Source organism: Nelusetta ayraudi, unplaced genomic scaffold, assembly GCF_046127955.1.
Source record: "Nelusetta ayraudi isolate G7.1 ecotype Tasmania unplaced genomic scaffold, CSIRO-AGI_Nayr_v1 ptg000057l, whole genome shotgun sequence".
Taxonomy (NCBI): Eukaryota; Metazoa; Chordata; class Actinopteri; order Tetraodontiformes; family Monacanthidae; genus Nelusetta; species Nelusetta ayraudi.
The window spans coordinates 1,861,194-1,886,937 of record NW_027466107.1 but is presented as its reverse complement, the minus strand read 5'-3'; the positions used below and the strand labels follow the sequence as shown (position 1 = coordinate 1,886,937).

General features: G+C 48.7%; 1 protein-coding gene across 8 annotated transcripts; it reads left to right on the top strand.

The window, feature by feature from the left end:
- Positions 1-1,768: 1,768 nt before the first annotated feature.
- gpatch8 (G patch domain containing 8) lies at positions 1,769-25,618 on the top strand. Of its 8 annotated transcripts, XM_076038580.1 has the most exons (11): positions 1,771-1,980; positions 5,534-5,611; positions 6,506-6,541; positions 9,186-9,205; positions 12,266-12,338; positions 17,124-17,165; positions 19,268-19,335; positions 19,435-19,521; positions 19,641-19,784; positions 19,902-20,032; positions 20,252-25,618. In XM_076038580.1, exons 7-11 carry the CDS (start codon positions 19,309-19,311, stop codon positions 24,309-24,311), a joined length of 4,449 nt encoding a protein of 1,482 aa, XP_075894695.1. In that variant the 5' UTR covers positions 1,771-1,980; positions 5,534-5,611; positions 6,506-6,541; positions 9,186-9,205; positions 12,266-12,338; positions 17,124-17,165; positions 19,268-19,308; the 3' UTR covers positions 24,312-25,618. The 8 variants fall into 8 exon arrangements, with proteins under 8 accessions (XP_075894689.1, XP_075894695.1, XP_075894692.1 ...); XM_076038577.1 differs by lacking the exon at positions 17,124-17,165; XM_076038578.1 differs by having other exon boundaries at positions 6,506-12,338.
- Positions 25,619-25,744: the final 126 nt, after the last annotated feature.

Below are 25,744 nucleotides of genomic sequence, written 5' to 3'. Positions count from 1 at the left end.
TCATTTGGATGGAGGTGGGCGGCACAAGTAGTTCTACTCCTCCAGGCTGACACATCGAATATGTGTCGTTGCAAGACGGTTTGATTGAGATTCCAAGAGACTCCAGGAAAGCTGGACAGGGGTGTAGACGGTCCTTAAACGCTCAGCAGGAATGGTATCTACTCCTTTGTGCAAGGAGTGATCATGGATGTGTTAGAAGAGCAGCAAGGTGGAACAGGGTGAGCACTGCCAGAGTCCTACGAAATGACCTCCAGCCGCAGCAGCAGCAGCAGCAGCAGCAGCAGCCGCTGGTGTGAATGTTCCTGGCCAAACACTCAGAAACAGTTCCCTATGAGAGTGGCACAAACTCCCTGTAGTGACCCTGTGGCCAGCACCATAGGGCTTGAATGGCATTTACCATAAACCATCTACTGGTACCACTGGCATCGTCACTTCTTTTTTTAACCTCAAATCTTTGTCTTAATCATTCTTTTACTCCTTTATTTTATTTTGATTATTCTTTTACTCTCGATGCACATTTTATGAACCGATTGCTGACGACTGACTGCAGCTGAGAAACTGAAATTCCTTAGGGATAAATTGAGTATCTATCTATCTATCTATCTATCTATCTATCTATCTATCTATCTATCTATCTATCTATCTCTCTGTCTGTCTGTCTGTCTGTCTGTCTGTCTATCTATCTACTCGTTATTAGGTAAAATATCCAAGATTACCCGACCCCCGTTTAGATTGAGTGTGTTTTTGTGTTCCTGCATTACTTTTTTTGAGAGGTGGTAAACATACGTATATGTATACATAAATACTCAACTGCATCTTTACCACTGCGTCCAATGGGGGGGGGGGGGGGGGGGGGGGGGGGGGACAGAACTTATGTCTTTGTTTTTGTTATTTTTCCTTATTTGTATCCAACATCACTCTGCTGACTTGCCGGTATTTTATTTGTGCTTTATGCAAACAAAGTAACTTTTGTTGTTAATTTTTTTTGGTCTTTTTTTTGGTCTTTTTTTTTTTTTTTTTAAGAAAAAACAATATCACTCATCTCGGATGAACTCGGCTGCGCAGCCACATGCATTAACAAGTAGTCGCCACGGGGTGGCGTCACGTCTCAAAATTCAGTTGCAGCAAGTACCCAGGGTTATCACGCATGATTTGGTTATTCGGTTGTGGTAGGTTAAATATCAGTATTTCTATTAAACGCCTCTAGAAAAACTTGTGGAAGAGACTGTCATGGATATTAAGTTCGAAACAAGAAAGTTTTTTTTTTTTCCCACAAACATGCATTTGCAGGGGGAAATAATTTAATTTAAGACGTTTATTCGAAATCTTATTCAATGGTGGACTTTGACATTGGCCGTTTTCCTGGAAAACTTACATATACATATTTATGTCTTCATTCTAATGACTTTCTGTCAACTGCTATTACAGATAATTGACAGTTTAAAAAAATATATATATTATTATTAATTGTATGTAATGTTATTTTCACCAGACACATTAGAGCTCGTTTGGCTGGTGTTAATGTTACAGCGTGATTATCTTTTTATTTCATTTTTTTAGTCAGCCGCACCCATAATAATAGTGAAGCATTGACCGAGGATGTTAGAAATTGTGTGTGTGTGTGTGTGTGTGTGTGTGTGTGTGTGGAGGGGGGGGGACATTGGAAATTAAATTAAATGCCTCGTTCGTGCAAACGATGATAATCTAAAGTCAGTTACGTACGAGTTCGCGTTCTGATCCGTCCTGTGAAGGAGGCGTCAAAAATAATAACACTGAACGCTGTAACATCTTGCTGGAGATCGCCGAGAGAAGCCCTGCGAGCGACTGCGTGCACATCATCATCATCATCATCCTCATCCTCATCATCATCACAACGCGCTTCTCCTGAACACCGACGGAGAGAGCCCAGACAGACGCTGCTGCTGTGTTGGGAAAATGGCCGACAGGTTTTCTAGGTTTAACGAAGATCGTGATTTCCAGGTAATGCACCGCGGAGCGTTTACATTTCGCAGAGGAGCCGGTGCGACAGAACCACGTAGCTTTCTCACGACCGACAAATTGGCGCGGCGTTTGCGCAAAACCATCCCAACTACGCCGCACTATTAACAGCCTGGATGTCGCTCGCTTGCGCCGCAAGCTAAGCTAAGCTAACAGCAGTGAAATCGTCCATTGCACTGCGGCTCTTTTCAATTTAACTTCCCCCCCTACGCATGTTTGCCTTCGTGTTTTGTGCACGCCTGTCGCTGACTACATTCTTGTAGCGTAATATACATTGACTGCCCTCTGAACTATGCAGCAGCTACACCAAAACTGTTTAACCACAGCTTTGTTAGTGACCTTGGGGAGACTTTTTTTTTTTAAATTGACAGATGCTAATGGTGTTAGCTCGCTGGCTAGCTGATGGGCACTTGTTAGCATTTAGCAAGAAATGGCTGCATCATTTTGACAACTACGAACGCCAACAAGCGCAGCTAGTTGGCATTGAACCATATATGTAGTTAGCATTTTAGTCAACAGACTAATTCATGTAGTGTATTGGCCCATGCTAAAAACATTTTAATGCGTCTCAGACAAAGAAGATGTTTGCTGACCGTTTAACAATTGATACGGTTATCCTCGTCAACGTTTACGGTTTAATTTCTTATTTCACGAAATTGTAGCGCAGTCTTATTTATGTTTTTTTTATTATTATTATTTTTTAAGAAAATAACAAAAATTCAACACATAAATTCAATGTTTGCATGTCAAAAGGCTTCACATTGCAGCTCAAATGCATGTTGTGTATTTTGTCGATGTAGTTTGTCGGTTTCAAAACACGCATCTTGTCTGGGGCTGTTTTCTATCGCTCGCCCGTATCTGTGGGCCAAGACCGCACCCGCTGAAAACATCGTTAACAGACAGCGACATGAACTCCACACAAATCTACATTTATTTATTTATTATTCATTCATTTATGTATTTATTTATACAAGCACTTATTAACAGCTGATTGGGGTCTCATAGTATGCCATATTTCTTTGTGGGGGTCTTTGTTTTTTATTGTTAAATATTGCTTCTATTCTGTCAAGTGTAACTACATGGCCAGCAGTTTGAGTCTAGTTAACGTTGGAGCTTCCACTGCAGACACGCTCAAACCTCAAGCAGTGTTTTGAAATAACCATTGTCCCAGTGTGCCGGTGATGAAGGTACTGCAATTGTAATGTTTGCCACAGCCTGTAGACGTCCGCTGTCATTCAGATCAGTTTGGGGGATGTTTTGTTGGAGTGTTTTAGTCCCAGAAAGTTTAAGTATGTCACTCTTGACACATATCACCTCATGTCAGGTGACTGTCTTTGTCATGTGACCTGCATATTCAGGAAAGGTGTCTGTTTTGCAGTTTGCTATGTGAAGCTAGTTACTCTACATTGTTGAAGCTGTTGTTGACGATTGTTGATGTGTCCTTGAAGCTCAAGACACACTACACAATTGTTTTGTCCAATTTTACCCATGATTGACAGTCATGCTTAGTCTGCACCAGGTAGCGCTACTTGCACAGTCAACATGGCAAGTTGGTGCAGTAAGTAATCTTAAGGAGAGTTGTTTCACCCCAGTTACAGTCAGGGTCAAATATAGGTCTTAAATAAATAATTTTGGCACGAAATGCATTGCTACTCTGACTTAGCTTCCTTCGCTTTTCCAAGTCTAAAGTCTAGACAGTGTTTTCGAACAAAGATGTTGATGATGATGATGGTGTTGCTCTGGCTTGCTTTGGGCTTGTTTTTCAAGTTTGAAGAGGTCCCTTAAACATTCTCAGAGTTGTTTTTGCCATTTCAGGACCTGCCAGACGTTTGATGTCATACCCCATGGCAAGCCAAGCTCAGGGTGTGCCATGAAACATCATGTTTTAGCGTGTCAGAAATAGGGATAGGGAAAGTTGCATTTTTCATTTAATTTCTCTTTTACATGAACTATGTTGGTCTCCTGTGACAACTCTCAGTATTATGTTGTCTCGCGAGCCGCGGTGAATCGCTTCTCAGCACTGAATGGCTCTGTTCAGTATCAGCTCCTGGATGGCACAGTGAAAGCTCTGTGTGCAAGATCTGCATTCACATTCTCAGTATTCAGAAAGTTTCCCTCGGACTGCATGTTCCAAAGCTTGCTGCCAGGCAACAAGGGGCCAGAGCCACCCACTGACGATCTACCTAATATCCGCACAACCAGTCTAACGACTTCGGCATCTGTGTTCATTTACATTTGTGTCACTAGCATGTGGCTAATGCAGCACTGCAGAAACAAAGCAGAAGTAAAACGTCTGCTGCCGTGTTTGTCCTCACTGGGCCTCCTGTTTCCTAATGTGGTGCAATATGGGCACCAAGTTACTCAGAACATCAAACGTAAATGCACTCTTGTAATATATGTACGTAAAGTGCAAAGTTCTTTGCTTTTAGTGTCAGTGTGGTGTTTTAAGTGCCTGAGTGAAGTTAATAAGAAGGCCACTGCGGTGGCTGATCACGTTTTAATGGCACATCGGCGTGCAGGTGGCAGAGAGGTGCCCATCGGCAAATTGTTCTGAAATTTGAAGTGCCTCCCCTTACCGTCACTCCCGGCTTCACTCACGCTGATGAGTGCTTTTTTTCATTTATTCAAACTAAAAGCTATCAGCGTGGCATCAAATCACTTTACGATGGGCTCGTTTTTTCTGTCCAAAAGCAGATTTCCCCAGACAATACGGTGTATTCAACACTTTACGTGTCCCAGCCAGTGTCGGGATTGTCTTCCTGTAACAAGTTTCACATTTTCTGTCATACTTTTAGTTTTCTCCATTACATAAAGGTCTGACGAAAAGGCACAAACATGACCTTGCGCTGTCCTCTGCCGCGCACGAGAGAAACCCATCTGTCTCATGGCAGAAAGCAGCCTGTGGACTATAAACAGACTCCACACGGCCGGAGCTGGAAGCCCTTTACTCACCCACGTCTAACAAGGCCAAGGATTTCAGCATTAATTCTCAACTTGTATGCGACAGGACAGGAGTCGACGTCCCTTCACTAACGAAGCAGATCAAATTCAAATCTGTCATTTTAAAAAAAAAAAGGTTGAATCATTTTGATTGAAAATTTTGCTGAGATGTTTAATGCTCAAATGTCTTCTCACACAGAATGCCGTGCAGAAAAGAGCAACTTTTGGAGAGGAAAAAAAAAAGTTTAGGCTAATCTTTTCAAAGATTTCCCCCTGCGCACCAACTCAATAACAGCAAGACCGACTGGCAAGCTCAGCGTCGGCGGGTCTCGGCACCAAGATGTCCGATATACAAGGCACAAATTAAACCTGTTGAACTTTTCCATCAGCATCCTAAAATACAACCGTAAACCAGCTGTGGTATCATGTTGAACTCCTGTAAGAGGGGGTGAAACACTTCCTGTCTGTTTTATGAGAGGTGCTGCACCCGGAGCTTCTCCCTCTGCTCCTGGAGGGAGGGAGGGAGGGAGGAAGGAAGGAAGGATCGCTCTGTAGTTTGCACCTCTTCAAAATGTCCTGTCTGTGTTCTCCTCAGGGTGGGAATCACTTTGACCAGTTTGAGGAGGGCCAGTTGGATTTGGAGCAGGCGTCCCTGGACAAGCCCATCGAATCGGTAAGACTGCATCTATCATGTGGCACCATCGGCCCCGCTGTGAGAGTGGATGATTGGTCCAGGGAGGATTAAGAGCCACACCCTTTTTTTTTTTTTGTAAACTCCCATTTTATGCCGTCCACGTAGATGCATCCAGTGTTTTATTGAGTGCACTAAACCTTTTAGAGTCACTTGTCTTATGTCCATTGAAACCCTATTTAACCAACCCCCCCTCCGTCCCCTTCCCACGTCCTCTGCCTCCTCCATTTCCTGTGTGACAGTTAGGACCATTATGTTTATGCTAGACCTTCCAGTTTTTTTTAAATGTAGATTTTGCAAGTGAATGTTTTGAATGCTTTTTTGTATCAGCCTCTCATTAGTCATTGTTAGTCATCTTAGCACAGTGAGATGACTCAGAAAGCACAGAGTGGAATGAAGCACCGTCCAAGACTTTCCTTCACCTCCCCCGCTGAATATTATCAACCTATAATCTAAATTATAATCTACTCAGCCCTTCAATTTGTGTCTCAGTGACATGAATTGATTGATCTCGCTGCTTTGAGTGAGATTGCTTTATGCACGTTGTGTGGCGCGTGCCCTTTAAAAAAAACAATACAAGGAAAACAAAGCGATTATATTTGACATTCTGTTGTTTATACTCCGGCAATTCCCGCCGGCTTGCGGTTTTCCCCCTCCTCTTTAATGGAAAGTGGGCGGTGCTTATTCCACTCCACTTTAGCAGGACAGGAGAGCGCACATTAGACAGCGTGAGTGCCTGCCTCTTGTGTTTGAGTGAGTGTGTTTCTGTGTAGCCGTAGACTTTTGTTTTTAATGTGCTAGTATACAGTGTTTGTGTCTGTAGGACGGTTATCTTATTGTACACAACTTGGGGTGTTCGACATTTCTCTCCTGCAGCGAATTGGCCCCTATTAGCTAAGCAGCAATGACCTGGTTTGTATTTGCACGCTCTGCTTTCTTACTCCTATCTTTAGGGTCCTTGTAACGCTTCTCTGACTCTCTCTCTGTCTCTCTTTCACCACCGTCACCTTCTACTTCTCCTCTCTCTTCCTCTCTCTCTTACTCTCTCTCTCTCTCTCCCTCTCTCTATACCTCAACCGCTCCCTCCCTTACTACACAGTGATTCGGTGTACAGTACCCTCTGTCATTCTGTGCTGGCATGGTGCTTGTGCAACTGGGACTGCATTTTTCGCTGAAGAGGCAAATGGATAATAGCGCAGGCAGCCCCCTCCTCCCTGTCCTTTCCCTCCTCTTCCTCCTCCTCCTCCTCCTCTTCTTCCTCCTCCTATCTCTGAAGCAGCGTGGTGAGCAGGCCCAAACTCTCCCCACAGTGTCAGGTCACCTCTCCTCTCCATGAAACAACTGAACCAACTTGCGTCTCTTGCCTCATAAAGACGCATCAGACGTGATGAAAAACAGGTTTTCTCTGTTTTTCAGCTTTACTTCATGAGCGTGTTGAGACGAAGCTTTCAATCCCTATGAAACACTTTTAAAAAAGGTTTTACGCAGCAAAACAAACTCGGTCATCCTGACCTTCGCAAGGCATGAAATCTTTTCTATCAAACAGGGAATTGAGTTTTTTCATACTTGAGAGCTTTAGAATGTGTCTAATAGAATCAGCTGAAGTGAGGAGCTCAGTGTTTGTGGGTGATGGAGAGGAAGAGAAGCGAGACGGTCGGCCTGCTCACCCTGCTGGAGTGGCTCTCCTGCTCCTGCGCTATTATTTGTGGAGGGGCACCGATGGCCGTGCTGTAGCATCACCACGCCGGTCACACACCACGATCGCAGCCACTTTGTCACTTCTTTTTTTTTGTCTTTTTTCCCTTAAGAAAGCTTTTCTCCTAAAAGAAAGTGACAGTTTTTTTTTAGTATAAAGGCAAACAAACACTAGAGTCTGAAGCAAAGCCAAAAAAAAAATGAGGATTTGATTCCAACAGACGACAAATTGCGTCTGATACGATTTTTGTTTTAGAGGAATGCAAGGAAGTTGTCAGCAGCTATTGGATGTCCCAGTCCATCTGCAAAACAGTCTGCAGAAGTGCACCAGTAAGAGACAGTTTTTCCGAGGTTGAAATGCGCCTCCTGCAGGATGCACCATGTTGCCAGACACACCGTCTTGTCCTCCGGTGGAAAGTTTGGCTTGTTGCAACCAAATTTTTGAGCCGTTGCCCAAACGCTTCATCCCCACCACTCGGAGCCCCTCCCCTGCCATTTATTGTGTGTGATCTTTAGGCAGCTAGAGGTCTGTGGTACTTTATTGGGATCTTTTTTTTTTTTTTGTCTTTACCCCTTCTGGTCCTTTGCTCCTTCTCTCTAACATTGTTTTTGCATTGCATGTGTCAAACTTGGTAGCATTCAGCAGTATCTTATCTCCACACTCTGTCCTCCGAGTCACTGCTCCGGTCTTCTCCTCCCACGACCCCGCCTCCTCCTCCCCCTCCAGCCTCCCCCTCCCACCAGACCTGCCCCTCCGCCCCTTCCTCCCCTCCTTTTACCTGACCCTGTCCCACAGTGATATGCAGCGGGCGGCCTCAGAGCCACTGGAGACACGCACATACGTAGTGCAGACCCCCGCCAGCACAGGGAAGGTAGCCACGAGCTGCAGCTGCTCCCAAATAATAAATAGCCTTTTGCTATGTGGCATTGCACTATTTGCACAGCTGTTTGTCACCGAGCTGTCACCCACAGGTGGGAAGAACAAGACAGGAAAAGGTCGAACCATGTTTCCATGTTTTTTTAGAAGGACTTGTTCTACATTTTTAACAGCGTATCACCTCTTTATTTAGCGCCAGTCTAAAAGAGGTTTTAGCGGGGCTGCGTTCAGGATCGGCAATCTGAACCCCCTCACTTCAACCCTCGGGGGGGACGGGGTTTCTAAGGCACACTTTTGACCCCCTTCAAAATGATTTGCATAGCTACCCTTCGATAATTCACACTTTGAAGCACTGTGTGGCCTCTCAGGGTTACGAGGTAAGTATTATCTTTTTTTATCAATTGTTTCAATTTAGGCGTCAGGCACGCCCTGAAAGTTCCTGCTCAAGCAGCATCTTCTTCAAATCACGCACACGCTGACCCGAGCTCCGTTACGGAAACGCCAGGTCACATGTTGACATGGATACGCAAACAAACTACCGCTGCGCCCACGCAGATGTCCGCACACGCAAAAGTGACGCAGCTTCGAACTCTGAGCTCTGAGGTCTGTAGGTGGAGTCCCCTGCATATCGGTTCCCTCACTCATCTGTTTCCATGCACCGTGCCAGTGACGGCACAGTGCATACCGACCCCCCCCCACCCCTCTCCCACCTCACCCCTCTCTCTCTCTCTTGTAGACCTTTTGTTTCGGTAACATTTTCCATTTTTCTTTTCACCCTGTGTTAACGGTCAGTTGGTGGAATTTTATTGACATGCCTACCCTTTTTTCTGTTTGTTTACAGTGTCATGTTTGTTTAAAAGCAGAGAGAGAGTGAGAGAGAGAGTTTTGCATTTGTAAGAGTACTAGAGTAGCGAGCTGAAAATGCAGTTGAAAGCGTTTGGCCGGTTTCTTACGTTGTGTCACGTGTGACTGTTTTTTTGACAGCCCAGTATTTTAAAAACCAGGTTCGTATGGAAATGCCTTCACTCCACTTGCACTGCTGTTGGACTCGCCGTCGTTGCTTTCATCCGTCTGTCTGTCTATTCTTTTGGTGCACTCCCATCTGTTTTCCCAACACGCAGTCCGCACCTCCTCTCCGTCCTCTTAACCTTTTTGCTTAGCAGATTTTTGAACTAATTTGTATTCCCAGCATTTTGCCACTGGAGCCTCATCCTGCCTGCCCCTCTCAACTCTTTAATATGATTTTCAGACTAAAAGAAAAACCCAAAAAAAACCCCCACAAAACCCTCTTAGATCACATCAACATGAATTCAATGAAACCCAAAAATAAACGAGTCCACATGGGAACGACAGAGAAGTCAAACTGGAATCTCTCGTGGAATGTCTTGCTTGTTCCAGCCTCAATAGATCAGCCAGTTCCACTAAATCAATACAACTCCATGTGTGTGAGTATTACCGCACCGCGATACTGCAGCGGGCGGACAGAAACACAGCCAATGTCGGTTGGAGGAGAGGCGTGCACTGCAGCAGAACTCTGCAGTGCCATGTCCAGAGCCCCACACACACACTCACACACCATGTGTTAGGACACAGAAAAGCTACCACGTGAAACATTGATACAAGGACATTGCATGTTATTGTAGGCTGATGACGTTGACAGCTTGACAGGTGAGAGATTCCCTTCTTATCATATACATTTGACAGTCACTCAGACCAAAGTGTCTCCTGTATCCATGAAGACCAGAGTGGAAAATACCTGGCGGCAACAACGGAAACAGGAAGTGAAGCTCTTTATTGTCTCTCTTGGATGTTGCATTAAAACCATTGTAGCACATTTCTTTCAGAAACGACCTCACAGTCGCATTTTGCAGTTTTGACATCATATCTGACGCCACAGTAAAACCTAAAGAGGGCAGAGGAAGGCAACAGTGAGCTCTAAAGATCTCCACAGCGGTGATAAAACCAGATTGTGTCAAAGGGGCACCTGCAAGGCGGAGACGCAGTGCGTGCTGCGTGCGTGGCGACCACTCCCCCCGCCCCTCACGTGCACTAACCTCATGCAGCTCACCCACACCATGGCTCAGCCTGCTCTGCTCTGCGCTCCTCTCTGTCCCGACTTCCTCCTTCCTTGTGTCAGACAGAATTGAAAGAGCCCCGTTGAGCCATCACCTCCCTCCTCCTCGTGCTTGATCCACGTCAGACTAACACACTTGGAGTTTTTATTTTTATTTTGTTCATTTATTTTTTTTTTGTGTTAACATCACCATCCAGCCCCTCCAGCCCGCCCCAGCCACCCCCCTCTCTCTCTCTGTGTGTGCGCGTGTGTGCGTGCGCGTGTTTGAGTGTACGACAATTAAAGTGCGCTACTAACACCGACGATCCTTTTTGTTAAGCTCTTTAACAAAAAGCTGCATGCCGTTTTTGTTTCCAACCCCTTCACTTCCTGTTTGTGAAGTTTTTTTGTGAATCTCTTTGTGACTATAAATATCTTTTTTTCATTAGTTTGGTTTGTATGTTTGTTTGTTTTGTTTACTTTTTTTTGGTAGAATGCAGCACTTTGGTGAATGTTAGACAAGCTTGGAATAGTTATAATCACCACACCAAAGCAAACCACAGCTTATAAAGAGATCTCATTGTCTTGAGGATGTACTGTAGTGTGTAGTGGTGGGATGGTCTTGCATTTCACTCAATGTTTTTCTTGCCGACCCATACTAGTGATACAACGGTCTTAGATGAGCACATTCAGCCCCTGAGTGAATTAGAAATTGTTACTGTGCATGTTCTTGGTCTCTTTTTAATCCTCTTTTCACCAGTCAAAAAGTTTGCCCAGCCCTGCTCCAGGCTGTTAGCAGGATGAGTCCCTCTTTGTGATGTCACAAAGGGTTGGTAACGGTACATCCACTTGGATCGGCTTGTTAGTCACCTTCCAACCATGTGAAAGGTCCAACAAGCATCCATTGGACCAGGAGTGATTATTATCTTGCTGGAAATGTAATATGACAGCCGTACGTAGAGCTGCAGTAGAAATGCCGACTCCTCTACACCAACTTTTGCTGGTTGGTGGTCGGGACCAGGCTGTTGCCAACGCACCAGAGATGCTGCAGGGGTCCAAAAACATGCACATCCCCCTCTTTCTAGTCCATCCGGTGGGGCTCCATGCAGATACCCCCCTCCCCTCCCTCACCACCCTCACACATGCGCATTCAGTCCACCCTGGGCCTTGTAATGGTAATCCAAGGCCCATTAGCTCCACCTCTGTCTCCTCCTCCTCCTCACACTATACATGTGTACATGTATATACTTTATTTGTGACAGCCGCATACGTTTCATGGTGCTCCCCCCCTTTCCGCTCCCTTGTCATGGTTACGGATCACAGCAAGCTTGGAGATTCTGGTCTCTGCTTTTGTTTTTTGTTTGTATGTTAATGCAAGATTTCCATACCTGTACTGTGTCACTTCTCTATGTGTACTAAGATCTTGCTCTGTAGTGGTTCATATATGTATGCGTGAGATACATATATTTCCCTCTCCCTCCTCCTCCTCCCTTTTTTGACGTCTCAATTGGTGTGATTTGATGTGTATCTTAATCCCCCCCCCCCAAAAAAAAAAACAACAACAAACAAACAAACAAACACCCCCCCAGTTTCTCTAGTTGGACCCAAACACAGTAGGAGGATATCATTTATTTGACTGGCTACATTATAGCCTCATGCATTTACGATAGTAGAAAATCTGCCTCTTCCTCCTCTTCATGTCCCACCCGCTAACCCTCCTCCCTCCCCTCCCCCCGCCTCCTCTGACCCCAGCCCTCCCCCCACCACTCCATGTGCTGAAGGACACTGACGTTACACATTGTAGGTGACAATGTCTGAAACAATAATCATGATGGTGGTGGTTGTGCTGACGACGACGATGATAATGATGATGATGATGATGAAAGCGTGATCTGAGTGTTTGATTTTCTTTTTGTTTGGTTGCCTGTTCTTTTATGACCAGTGCCCGCCGGGAAAAGCTTCTCTTATTATTGGAATATTTTTGGTTTTTTTCTCCTCTCTCCTCTGCTAGGATAACATTGGGCACCGGCTGCTTCAGAAACATGGCTGGAGGTGTGGCCAGGGCCTGGGAAAGACCATGCAGGGTACGTCTTCACTCTCCTCCACACCTGTTGATTGTTATGTGGGCGGAATCAAAACTTCCACTCTCTTCCCTCCTTGTATTTCCAGGTTTTTCATTTGTCTATTTTTTATTTATTTTTTATTTATTGGTAAAAAAAAAATATTTCCTCTTTACTTTCTGAACTTTCCCCCTTACTGTCTCTTGCTGGATATATGATAGGATGTTTTTGATTTGTACTGGTACGGTTCATGTACTTCCTGTAGCCTTCCTGCTGCTCTTCTCTCAAACTCTGAGAGAAAAGTGTTCCTTCCTTCTTTCTTTCTTTCCTTCCTTCCTTCCTTCCTTCCTGTAAATAATAGCGTTTGCGTTTACGTGAGACGTGATTGGATGGAGAAGGTTTACTCGTGTTCCAGTGATGCTTTTAGTTTACCGCAGTTGATATTAACGACCAGTCCCCTTTCAGCTCCCCTTGAAACGTCAGTGTAGTTGTTCACATGTTTGCGTCCAAAAATGGAGTGAGGAAAAACTAGCGTTGTACTCACGATTCTTGAATTGTGTCTTTTCTTTACTTTTTCCCCCTCCTTCAGTTCGCTGGAAGCTTTTGCAATGAAGAGAGTAGCTATGAAAATGGGCAAAGTTGAGAGAGAATTATTAAGGAGACTCGCTGTCGAGGTGGGTGACCCAGATGATATTGTGAGCATCAGCCAGTCAGAAGGGCTTTCTCATTGGCTCAGACGCAGTGGTGGAGAGGCCTGGCATGCTTCCTGGCACTTCCTGTCTCTTTTCACCCCTCACCCCTCCCCTCATCGGCCTCTTCATCCTCTCCATCTTTATTGCTCCGACTCTGTCTCCGCCGCCGCGCCCTTCCTTTCCACGCTCTCCAGAGAGGATGATGCACGGCATTGTCCACGAGTGACATCATGGCTGCCCGGCCAATGGAAGCTCTGTCTCTCCCCAGCCCCCCCCCACTCAGTTTCTTGGCGTCTGGTCCATTTCGTCCTCCTTTTCTGTCCTCTTTTCGGCCGCTCCATTTCAAACTCAAACTAGTTTCATTTCTCTAATCCGCAGGCAGTCATTTCCTCCCTCTCTGTTTCTCTTGTGTTGCTCCATTCTAATGCTTTCCCAGACGCATCGCTCCTCCTCATAAGCCAGGCAATAATGTGGGCTCTGCATTCGGCATTTTAATAAGAACACCAGCGCTGACTGCTAAGTGAAGTCTTGGGCCAGTGAGTTATTGTCTTGTGCGTAGAAAGGGAAGAATTGTCGTCAGGACGTGCAAAGAAACTCTGCTCGAGCGAATTAAAACTTTGGGCACAATTTCAGTCAGTAATTCTACATGTTTATCAGGAGTCGCCCCAGGAGTCGTCCCTGTTCTTGTTTGGCTTTGGCTTTTACATTTTTTCCGCAGTTTGTCAAAATCGATTTGTCTTGCCGGCTGCCTCAAGAGGTGCTTGACTATATTAAGACGTGAAGAGTAGAAATGCTTGGAGGCCTTAAAACCAAAGGGTGTCTTCTGCCCTGATTATTATTTGCTCTCACTAGCTGCGCTTCCAATACCCCTAGAGTTGCGCAAAACCTAAATATCACAACAAAAACCTAGTCATGGAAACACCCAAACTTGGAAAAACTTCTCGAATTAAAGGTTTTGACGTTTACTTTGTTAAAATGTCACTTACTGTCATGGAAACGCAGCTATTGATATTGAACTTGATGTTTTTTCTGGGAGTAACTGTGTGTTTCTGGGAGTAAGTGTGTGTGTGTGTGTGTGTGTGTGTGTGTGTGTGTGTGTGTGTGTGTGTGTGTGTGTGTGTGTGTGTGTGTGTGTGTGTGTGTGTGTGTGTGTGTGTGTGTGTGTGTGTGTCGCCAGAGCCTTGACGACTCCTTGTGTCGCAGCCGCACATGTACATATATGGCCTGGCTTCACTGTGTTGTCTCTCAGGTATTTCTGCACGACCGTGTCCAGGGACGGCACCAAAACAGAAAGCCTCCGGTGTTGAAAACACACACGCACGCATGCACACACACATGCGCACGCGCGGCTCCAACACTCAGCTGCTTAGCTGCTGGTTTTTCATCACTGTTTACTCCCAAACGGCCGTTGAGTTGCATTCCATCTGTGATGTGATAAGGATTGTGTGCTTTGTGCGGAGGAGAGCACAAGTTGCAGGGGCTGAGTGCACTTGTGTTTTTTTTTTTTTGCCACTGGCACCACCACCACGGATGTGGGCTTATGTAAGCGGGCAGATGAGACCGCAGTAGCAGCAGTAGCAGCAGCAGAGTGTCCAGTTGTTGTCTAGTATGGGAGCCCGCCGTTGCTGCTCTAAAGTGTAGCTGCATCCAAAGTCTGGAGAATGATCGGAATCTTCCTCTCCCCTCCTCCTCCTCCTCCTCGCCAGACGAGGTTTTCTAGATGTTGACGTGAAAAACCATTGTGACCCCTTTTTAAGTTTTTTCACTGTATTGACTTTGTTCTTATTCTTCTTTTGTCCTTTTTGCCCCTTTTTAGGTAAGGTTTGTTGGATCCCTTTGTATGTCAGTGTGTGTGTGTGTGTGTGTGTGTGTGTGCGTGGGTATGAGCGTGTGTGCGTGGGTGTGTTTTCTTTCTCCCACCTCGCAGTTGACCTCAGTTTTAACACCCACTTTTACAGTGTACTGTAGGCTAATGGCCTCTGTCAGCTTCCTCCTCTTTGCTTCATAATCACTAAACCCTGATTTCAATCTGCACACGTTCTAAAAGTGCTTCCCCCAATTTGTACACAGAACCAAAAAAAGAATTAAAAAAAAAAATCCATTTGCAATCCAAAATAGATCCTTGGAAGCCATGATTCCATCACATCCCTTAGAATCATTGTGGTGACAATTTTTATTTTATTTAATTTCTTTGTTGTTTTTTTTCCTCTTTGAGTTTCCGTCGCTGCTGTTGGGTATCTGATTGGCTGTAACCACGGCTCAGACTTTGAATGGCTTGCAGAGTAGTAACGTGTTCTTCCCTACATGCCTGTTCTGCCTGTTTTTTTTCTACTTCCAAACCTGTGACACCTGTTGTGTGTGTGTGTGTGTGTGTGTGTGTGTGTGCGTGTGTGGTTGTTATCGTATGTGGGGCCGAGCCGTGTGGATGAGCGTGTCCGTTAACTGAGCGGGCTGTAGAGTTGACTTACAGGGAAAAACCTCACCAGCCTTCCGCACCCCGAGTCTCTGTGTCCCCCGGCCGCACACCCCCGTCCTCCTCCTTCTCCTCCTCCTCCTCTTCCTCACCCCTCACCCCGCCCCAGTTTCTTTGCCCAGCATGTTTGTCCCAGAGGTGCCATCCTGCTGCCTGCCTCAAACTGTCAAACTCACCTCGGGCTTTAAGCAGTGTTGGAGGCATCACACTTAATTTTCAAAGAAAAACACAACAACAACAAAAAGGCCAAAATTTGCAGATGGTGCGCAGTCTTTTAATAATCTGGCTTTTTTTTTTTTTTTTTTTTTTTTTTTTCCGGAAATTGTATCTTTATTTGGAGCAGACAGGCAAATTGCACAGTACAGCAGAATTAAAGGTAATAGAGATTCAAGTCCTTCTATTTTTTTTGTTAAAGTCTTGGTATCCTGCACGCCTAGGAAAACATCAAAGTTCCTCTTTAAGCAGTTGGATCTATTGGATACTCAGTTATAGAAAACGTTGATACCACTTAAATTATCAATCAGTAAATTGAAAAGAAAAAAAGGTAGCACCAGTAAGATCATAAAGAAAATCTGCTGCTCTAATGGGGCTTAATAATAAAATCCATTTGTTGCAGATTTGATCAAATTTATCTTGTTGGATTCTCAATTGGAAGGTCAATTTCTCCATCCTAAATATCTCTAGAATGGTTCCAAACCAGTCATCTGGAGTAGCTGGGGTCTGAGCTCACCTGGTCTCCTGGTCGTGGGCTTGTTACTTTTGCCACCAGAAGCAGTTGCATTCACTTTATCTCTCACCTACAATTCAAAAAGGTAACGTGACCTAAATACAAGGCCTCACAATTCCGTGGTAATAATCTGGCTTTCGTGCACACGCCTCGCACGACCGGCTCTAAGCACTGCTCAAAGCCTCGCCGCCTCCTTTCCTCAGGTACATCTCGTGTGTGTGTCATGTGTTCACGTTTCCCTGGGTTGTGATGCACATGCCTAATAATCGTGCCTGTCGGCTTTGAGCGAGCGAGGGGGATCAGACAATCTCAGGGAGACCTGCTAACTGGGCTGGCAACTGAAAGGGAAGGTGGGTGGGTGGGGCGGTGGGCATCCCGAGAGGCATCTGAGAAATCTAATATCCAATATGAGATATTCTGTCTGCTTTTTTTTCCTGTCAGTGTACTGACTGCAGGCTCGGTTGATTTAATATGTGCCATCTGGTAATATATCTGAAGCGGGGCTGGGGCTTGGGGGGGAGGGGGGGGGGGGGCTTTAGTCATCTTTTTTTTTTCCTTTTTTCCCTGCTTGGCACAAGTAAGAGTTGAAGAGTTTGCTTGGGTCTCAAACCCCTGGAGAGTTTAGAGAAGATGCCAGTGTGTGTGTGTGTGTGTGTGTGTGGGGGGGGGGGCAGGGCAGGGGACCGGGATGAGTGGTGGTGAGCGTACGTCCCTGTAAGCACCTAGCCCTGAGAGAGCAGAGGGATGAAGGGAGCGGGGGGGTGACGGACCCCCCCCCACCCCCCGGTAGTTAACCTCTCCACCCTCCCCCCTCCACCCCCAGTCCTCACAACAACAACACCCCCCTACACCCCACCCCTCCCTTCTCTATGTGCCTCAATCTTCCTGCTTAACCAATTGGTGTTTCTTTTTTACAGCGATTTGATCCTGCCCATGTTGTGCTGATGGTAAACTTAGTGGTAAATGTTATTTTATCCCCCAATTGAATTGTTTATTACTCTTATTTTATTTATTTTTTTATTTTAATTTCTCCCATTTTTGTTTTCCTCTCATCAGAGCACCAATGCTACATAGGCTTAAAAACAATCTCTGTATTAGTGACTCTGCTGCTTGTATATTCTCATGCATACGTATTACTTTTAGAGCATTGTCATTTTGTTTGTTTTCAGTTTTTTTTTTCTAAAAAAAAAACAAAAAAAACCCAACCCCTCGTGATTGACACCTTGTGATTTAGATGCACATCTGTTTTTTTGTGTGGTCCCTTTCTTTTCCACTGGAATGGGTTATGTGGAAGTATTGTCACTGTGTTCGGAGATTGGTGATAGTTTGGAATGATTGTAATCGTTCATTAATCTTTAATTCTGGGCCTGGCATGTGACTCCAGTGAGACAGACCACTGCAGTGGTTGGTGTGTGTGTGTGTCGCTTCTCTGAGAGAAGAGTGAACACAGTGCTGATTTCACCCGTTCACCCTTCAGGCTTTAAGCCGGAGCCACAGCCATCCCTAAAACCAGACACTGCAGTGGGAGTCCAAGCAGGCCATCGTGTTTCAGTGCCCACGCACCTATGATTCCAGAATCGACATGTCATTGGGCTGTGATGATGAAATTACTAAGGAGAAGAAGCATGTGACTAAATAGTCTTCTTACCTTTGTTGGTGCAGAAATGTAAGATTGTACCAGCAAGTTTGCCTTAAAAAAAAATGAAAATAATAATAATAAAAAAAAATCCATTCCAAGTTGACTCCGGGCTTCTCCTGGCTCAGAGAACAACTTTGAAAGACCGGTGATAAATGCATGGCAATGTTACTGATTTAGAAGCAGGCCTATTAAAAACATAGATAATTTAATTCCATGGCGAATGCCGCAAGTCATTCCATATGCCCAATGGTATTGACAGAATCGTCATTGGCCAAATAAAGTGAAACGTGTGGGAGGGAGAGGGTAAAAAAAAAAAAAACTGAAACCAAACTGAAGTGACGATCACGATCTGCGAGATCGATTGTTGTATCTGGCTGGCAGCAGGAGCAGCAGGCTAGTCCAAATTCTTCTCTTTTATGCCTTTTGTGTTGAGATTCCCCTGTCTGTCTGTCTGCCTGTCTGTCTGTCTCTGTCCGTCCTTCCCCTCCTTCTCCTTCCTCCCATACCCATGTTCTGCCAGGTAAGTATCCCCCCCCATCCCTTGCACTGTCACCATGGCGATACCTGGCCTGTGACGTCACTCTGCTGTAGTTCAGTGCTTGTGTCCTTTTTTTAATTTTTTTACTCTTGTCTTTCTCTCTGCTTTGTTTGGCTGATTATGAGTGGATTAAGCAACTTCTGTGTCAATCTCCAAAGTAGTTTTGATTTTGATTTTATTTCATTTTATTTTACATATTTTATATCCTAAATATTTCATTCTGTTGTTTTGGTTGGTTTGTTTTCTACAGTTATTTTCCTTCCAATCTAGCTCTTTTCACAGCTTACGTAACATGGCTTAAGTGGAGAGAACATTTTTTTTATGTTTAGTCGTTGAGATACGAGAGAGAGCAGAGTTGGACCTCAGGACGGTTCTGGGGGCTTGCAAAGGGTCGTGCCCACTTGACCATAGTCCAAACAGAGATAATGCAAAAGGAACAAAGGTTTATTTTTTGGGGCGTTCTTGAGTTGTCTTGCAGGGCCCATTGCAACTCCCCTGACTGCTCTGAGAACACACAGTGCACAGGCCCTGAAGCCTGAAGACATCCTATATTAACTCAACATTCAGGTTAAGCGGTTACAGTGCACAGGCGAGGAAAAAAAAAAGCTTGGGGCTAATTTTTGTAAGTTGTTAAAAACGTGCAGCCGGGTCAATGCTTGAGAGAGAGACCAGCTGGGGTTGGTCTCCACCTTTTCCGGCTGCTGTAAGCTGTGAGAATGGCTGGTGTTTGGTTCACTGTAGCTTTCTGGTCTCTTTGCACTTCAAGGCCAAATTCTCTAACCCCAGCACCCTATGCTCTAAAAGCAGGCTGTCTTCGAGCTCATCTGCCCACCACCCTAGCAGCAGACACTCACCTCGCCCACTCTCTGTCACTTCTCCCCCAGGACGCACCGACCCTGTGCCCATCATCCTCAAGTATGATGTCATGGGGATGGGACGGATGGAGATGGAGGTAAGATGTGAAGAAAAATAAATTGCGATCTGTCAGTTTTCGGAGACAAAAAAAAAACAAGCCTGTAACTTGTGCTTCGATGGCTGTTTTGCTTTGCAGATGGACTATGCAGAGGATGCCACAGAAAAGAGGCGAGTGCTCGAGGTGGAAAAAGAGGACACAGAGGAACTGCGGCAAAAATACAAGGTCAGGACACTCGTTGTTTTGCACGTCACCTGTGTTTATTTCACAAGAGCATCTTAACGTGGAACCCGACGACGCAGCTTCTTTAACCAGCATCGTCTCCTCGTGCTTCCTCTCGACAGGACCAGGTGGAGAAGGAGAAAGCCATCGCAAAGGCTCTGGAAGACCTGAGGGCCAATTTCTACTGCGAGCTGTGCGACAAGCAGTACACCAAACACCAGGAGTTCGACAACCACATCAACTCTTACGACCACGCTCACAAGCAGGTAGTGTTGTGTTCAGCCCCTAATGAATTACTGTGAGAATTCACAACATGACTGTTGTTATGATCACACACCACTGTCTTTCTCATGTCATGTTTTTTTTTTTTTTTTGCAATGCAGCGACTCAAAGAACTGAAGCAAAGAGAGTTTGCTCGAAATGTGTCGTCACGTTCCCGCAAAGGTGGCAAGAAGCAAGAAAAGATGCTGCGCCGATTGCACGAGCTTGCTGAGCAAAGAAAACAACAAGATCGGTAAGAGGTTTCTCCAAGAGTGCCCCCTGCTGACTAGATTTCAGAAAACCTTTCAGTCTCTCTTTTTTATTATTGTTATTTTTCCCTAACTTTTGCAAATGAAAACTTCGCCTCTTGGTGTCTCTAATAATAATTTTAGAAAAGACAGGAATGATGAAATAGTATTTTAAATTTCTCTTCTGTTTCACTGAACTTCTTTGTCTTGCTTTTTCACCCCAGCACCCCAGGAAGTGGACCCATGTTCAAAACCACCACGGTGGCCGTGGACGGCGAGAAAGCGGAAGACGGAGAAATCATGGCGCCCGAGAACTCTGTGCTGGTGGACGAAGGGTCACCGGCAGAAAAGTCAGGCCAGGCCTCCCCGAAGCCGAGCCCGACTATCAGCTTCTCGTTTGGAAAGAGCGCCGCCTCCTCGTCGTCCCCGACCCCCAGCGGAGCGTCCAAAGTCAGCGTGTCTTTCTCTTTTGCCAAGAAGGCGCCGGTGAAGCTGGAGACGGCAGCGGCCGTGTTTGCCGATCACGGCGAGGAGGCCATGGAGGAGGAGGAGGGCCAGGAGGGAGAGAAGGCAGCGGGGCAGGAGGAGGCGTCGGCCTGCAGCACGCAGAGCCCTGCTGGAGGCGAGGGAGGAGACGCGAGCGCAACCGGCACGGAGGAGGCGCAGCCGTCTGACGACGGAGCCTCTCTGGCCTCCACCCTGAACAAGCTGAAGATGATGATGAAAAAGGAGGAGGGATACGCTGGACAGGAGCCTCAGTATTACCACTACATACCTCCGGCACACTGCAGAGTAAAACCGCACTTCCAGTTCCTGCTGTTTATGAAGGCCACGGATCAGTGTCCGAGCAAAGAGGAGGAGGAGGAGGAGGGGGGGGAGGAGCAGGAGGCGGCGGAGGCGGAGGTGAAGGCGGCGGAGGCGGAGGTGAAGGCGGCGGTGGAGGAAGACGAGCCGCAGGACAAAAAGGTGGAAAATAGTGACGAGCCGATGGAGATCAGCAGCAGTGCAGAGTGCAAGACTGAAAGTGAAAACAATAATGTTACTTCCAGCCCTGACCCGGAGTCGACTCTTCCAGAGGATCAAGTGAAGACGGAGGAGGTTCTGCCATGTGCTGCAGACGCTGCTCCCCCACTGGAGACTCCGGTTGCTCAAAAACCAGAGGCGGCGGCGCCACCGCAGGAAGTCGTCGACTCTAGCTCGGGTCCTAAAGTGCCCACTGGTCCCTTTTTCCCTGTTTTGAGCAAAGACGAGAGCACCACCCTGCAGTGGCCCTCCGAGCTCCTCGAGTTCACAAAGGCACAGCCCTCTCTGTCGTACAGCTGCAATCCCCTCTACTTCGACTTCAAGCTCTCGCGCAACAAGGGCGCGCGCGGAGGGAAACCGTCAAAGTCTCCCAAGGCCTCGGAAGAGTCTGAGGACAAGAAGCAGGAGGTCGGCGAGCAGGCGGCGGATGCAGCCGCCAACCCGGCGAGCAGCTCCGTGAAGGACAAGGCCGGCGCGAAGGAGGACCAGCAGGGCCCGTCGGACGGCGAGGACGCCAAAGCTGCAGCGGGCAGCGGCGGTGGCGGCGTGAAAAAAAAGAAGAAGAAGAAGAAGCACAAGAAGTCGGGCAAGCACTCGAAATGCAAAGGAAAAGAAAAAGGAGCAAAAGACGAGGCGGAGGGAGAGACTGAGGCGGCGGCGCAGAAACCCAAGAAGAAGAAGAAACACAAACGGAAGAAGGGCAAAAACAAAGGGCCGGAGCAGGACGAGTCGGCCCCGGCCGACGAGAAGGCAAAGCAGAAGTCTGAGGACAAAACGGCCTCGCTGTCGTCTCAGCCGTCGAGCGGCAGCGCCGCCGCAGGGAACGCGGCAGCGACGGAACCCGGCAAGCGGAAGCGCACAAAGGAAGTGGCGCCGTCCAAACCCAGAGATGAGGGCGGCTCCAAGGCCAACCCGTCGGAGGAGCACAGCGGCGCCAAGCGGCAGAAGACCGACTCGGGCGCCTCCCAGAGCGCCTCCTGCTCCGCCTCGGCCCGGAAGAGCCCCGGGGCCGGGCGGCCGCCCAGCAGCGAGAGCGAGGACGAGGGCGGCTGCAAGACGCAGAGGTCTCGCGGCCACCGGAGGTCCAGCCCGTCAGACTCTCAGCGGCGCCACCACAGCGAGGAGTCGCGCAGGTCCTGCAGCCGCTCGTCCCGGCGGGGTGACAGGCGGGGCAGCAGCCGCCGGCGCCACCGCCACCATCGCAGCGGCGGCGGCGGCGGCCAGGCGTCCCGCAGCCGCTCCTACTCCAGCAGCTCGGAGCGCTCGTCGGCGGCGAGCAGCGGCTACAGCCGCCGCAGCCGCAGCTACTCGGACAGCTACAGCGGCTACAGCTCGGAGGGCCGCGGGCGCAGGAGGCGCTCCAAGCGCTCCTCGGACTCGGAGTACGAGCGGCGGGGAAGCAGGGGGCGCCGGCGGGGCTCCCGGCGCCGCCAGTACTCGTCGTCCTCCTCGGAGGACGAGGACGACTCGCGCTCGCGTTCGCGCAGCTACGGCCGCCGGAAGCAGCGGCGCCGGCATCGTCACCGCAGCAGCTCGCGCAGCTCCAGCAGCTGGAGCCGCAGCACCAGCGCCCGCTCCTGGCGCCGCAGCTACAGCCGGAGCCGCAGCTCGGCTAGCCGCTCGTCCAGCTCGGCCAAGGGCTCGCCCAGCCGGCGGCGGGGGGGCGGCGGCAGCGGTGCCGGCCAGCGGAGCCGAGCCGACAGCGAGACGCAGCGGCGGGACTTCAACCGCTCGCGCATCTACCGCTCGCAGTCGCCACGGGCGTCATCGTCGCGCGGCCTCAACCGCGGCGGCCACCTGTCAGGCTCGCAGGGCCTCCGGCTGGGGGGGTCCCGGGACGCCGGCGAGCAGAAGAACAGCCTCACCGCCCGCCAGCTGCTGGAGAAGGTCCAGTCCAAGAAGGGCGGAGACGACTCGGCCACGGGAACCAAATCGGGGTCGAAGATCAAAGATCCACCGCAGGGGTACTTTGGGCCCAAACTCCCGCCGGCGCTGGGAACCAAAGCCATGCTGCCGCTGTTCGGGAAGCTCCAGGCCGGGAAGAAGCCCCTGATCCCCCTGATGAGGCCCGACGAGGGCGACAAGTCGGGCGGGAAGAGCTCCGAGGCCGAGGACGTCCTGGTGGAGCCCATCAGCGAGTTCCCTCCGCCGCCGCCGCCTCCGCCGGCCCCAGTGGTGCAGAAGGTGGAGGTGGTGGAGGTTCCTCAGAGCGCCACGGTGCAGGAGGAGACGCCGCAGCCGGCGACGGAAACCCAGGAACAGCAGCAGCAGCAGCCGCCGCAGCGAGAAGAAGAAGTAGGAGGAGGGGAAGCCAGGCCGCTGTTTGAGCAGCAGGAGCCTGCGACGGCAATGCCTCAGTACCAGGGGGAACCGGGTCAGGATCCTTCTCAGAACCCCATCATGGAGCCTCTAATGCCGGACATGCAGCAACAGCAGCAGCAGCCACAGCAGCAGCCGCCTCAGATGCATGCCTACCCCGGGTACCCGCCCACCCTGGAGGAGGACGGCCTGGAGGCGGAGGAGGACGGTCTGGCCCCCCTGGAGAGCCAGCCCATCACCTTCACCCCGGAGGAGATGGAGAAGTACAGCAAGCTGCAGCAGGCGGCGCAGCAGCACATCCAGCAGCAGCTGCTGGCCAAGCAGGTCAAGACCTTCCCCTCGGCCGCCGCAGCCGCCGCGGCAGCAGCAGCTGCCGCCGCCGCCGCCGCCAACCTCACCCCGGCGCCTCCGCCGCCGGCCGCCCTGCAGCAGATCCACATCCAGCAGCCGGCCGTGTCGATGGCCTCGGGCACGTCCATCACCACGGTGCAGCACGCCATCCTGCAGCACCACGCCGCCACCGCCGCCGCCATGGGCATCCACCCGGCGCACGCCCACCACCCGCACCCGGCGCACGCCCAGCTGGCGCAGGTGCACCACATCCCGCAGCATCACCTCACCCCCATCTCGCTCTCGCCGCTGGGCCACTCGCTGGGTCACTCGCTGGGCCACTCGCTGGGCCACTCGCTGGGCCACGCCGGGCTGATCCCCGCCCACCCCACCGCCTTCCTGTCGGGCCAGCCCATCCACATCATCCCGGCCTCGGCGCTGCACCACACGCCCCTGGCGCTGCACCACATGCCGCACACCGCCCTCTACCCCACGCTGTTCACGCCGCGGCCGTCGCAGGCCGCCGCCGCCGCCGCCCTCCAGCTCCACCCGCTGCTCCACCCAATCTTCTCAGGTCAGGACCTTCAGCACCCGCCCAACCACGGCTCCTGAGGTTCTTGCGGTTGAGGGAGTTTGGAACCGAGCACTCTGCCGCTGGAGGGAAGGACTTTGACCGCACTGGCGAGGGACCGTGTCTGCGACCACGACGACGACCACGACGACGACGTGCAGGAAGAGAGAGGTGAAGCTCTCCTCAGACCACCTCACTGGCCTCCACAGTGCAATTCCTTTTGTCACCACAAAGTGGTGCTGCTACCTGTGTCGACCTCAGAAGTGACACTTTTCACCAGGCTTCTTGGATTTCTTTGTATGTTTGTCCCTGCTATTTTTACTCGAGGGTGTACAGATACTTTCTGAAAAGTATGTACTGTATAGCGCCCCCCCCCCCCCAGCCGAAGTAGGTGCGGCCACCAATGTGTTTCAGAGTAAGTCCGAGAGCACTATAGCGCTGTTTCTCTTTTTCTCTCCACCCCCCACGTAAGAAAATGTCTCAACATGTCCTGTTTTGATCTATCTTCCAGCCAAGTGGACATCGTGGCTCACAGTCAGAGTAGAATTTGTGTGTGGAAGATGTTTGTGAGTGTCGTTGTCATGGAGGACAACTTTGAACCTTGGTCTGAACTCCAGAGACACATTAATTTGTCACTTGTGGAGCCCTCGGTTACATTCTTACTTGGCTACTGCCTCTCTTTCGGATTGTTGCTTTCGGTTTTTAATGCAGTTACGTGTACATATATATCAGTGTATAATGTGAAGAATCCCACCAATGGTGACCATCCGATTATCGCAGCCGACATGTCAAAGTCAGTATGATAGAGTCACACATGACAAACCCCGACTTCTCAACGTGACGCTGTGCCGTGAGGGTTTGAATATCCCCCATGCTCTGAGGCAGAGGCCCGTGTTCCCCCTGACGAGGGTACGTTCGATATTAAATGCACTGAAATCTGTACATTGCGATGGTGCGATGGCATCATATAACAAGATTGTAGTATGCTGCAATAATTTTGTGTTTTTTTTCCTCGTTTTTAAATTATTTTCCAAAAATGCTCTTCAGGAGAAGGGTTGTTTTTGCTTTTTTGTGTAATTTTGTAAATAAAACTGCTGTAGATTAACCTATTAACATTCTATAGGTTCTAAGAGTGGCATTGGAAAGGGAAAAAAAAACAAAAAAAAACAGAGTGGCAGGACCGGTGGATGGCGGGCATCTGAGTTTATTACGGCAAGTTCCAATTCAAACTGGAACCTGGTGACGAGGGCCGGGACGACAGAGGAACAGTAAATGATCAAACAGTAGCAACTCTGTATTTTTTAAAAACTTCCTGTTTCATCGAATAAAAAAAACATGAGCTCATGGGTTTCGGTGCCTTATTTGTTTAAACTTGCAGCCGCTGCTGACCGCGTCCTCTTGAGAAGCCACAAATACGCTGCTGAGTGAAAGTGAGACACTAGATGGCGCCATAGTTCAAACTCCAAGGTAACGC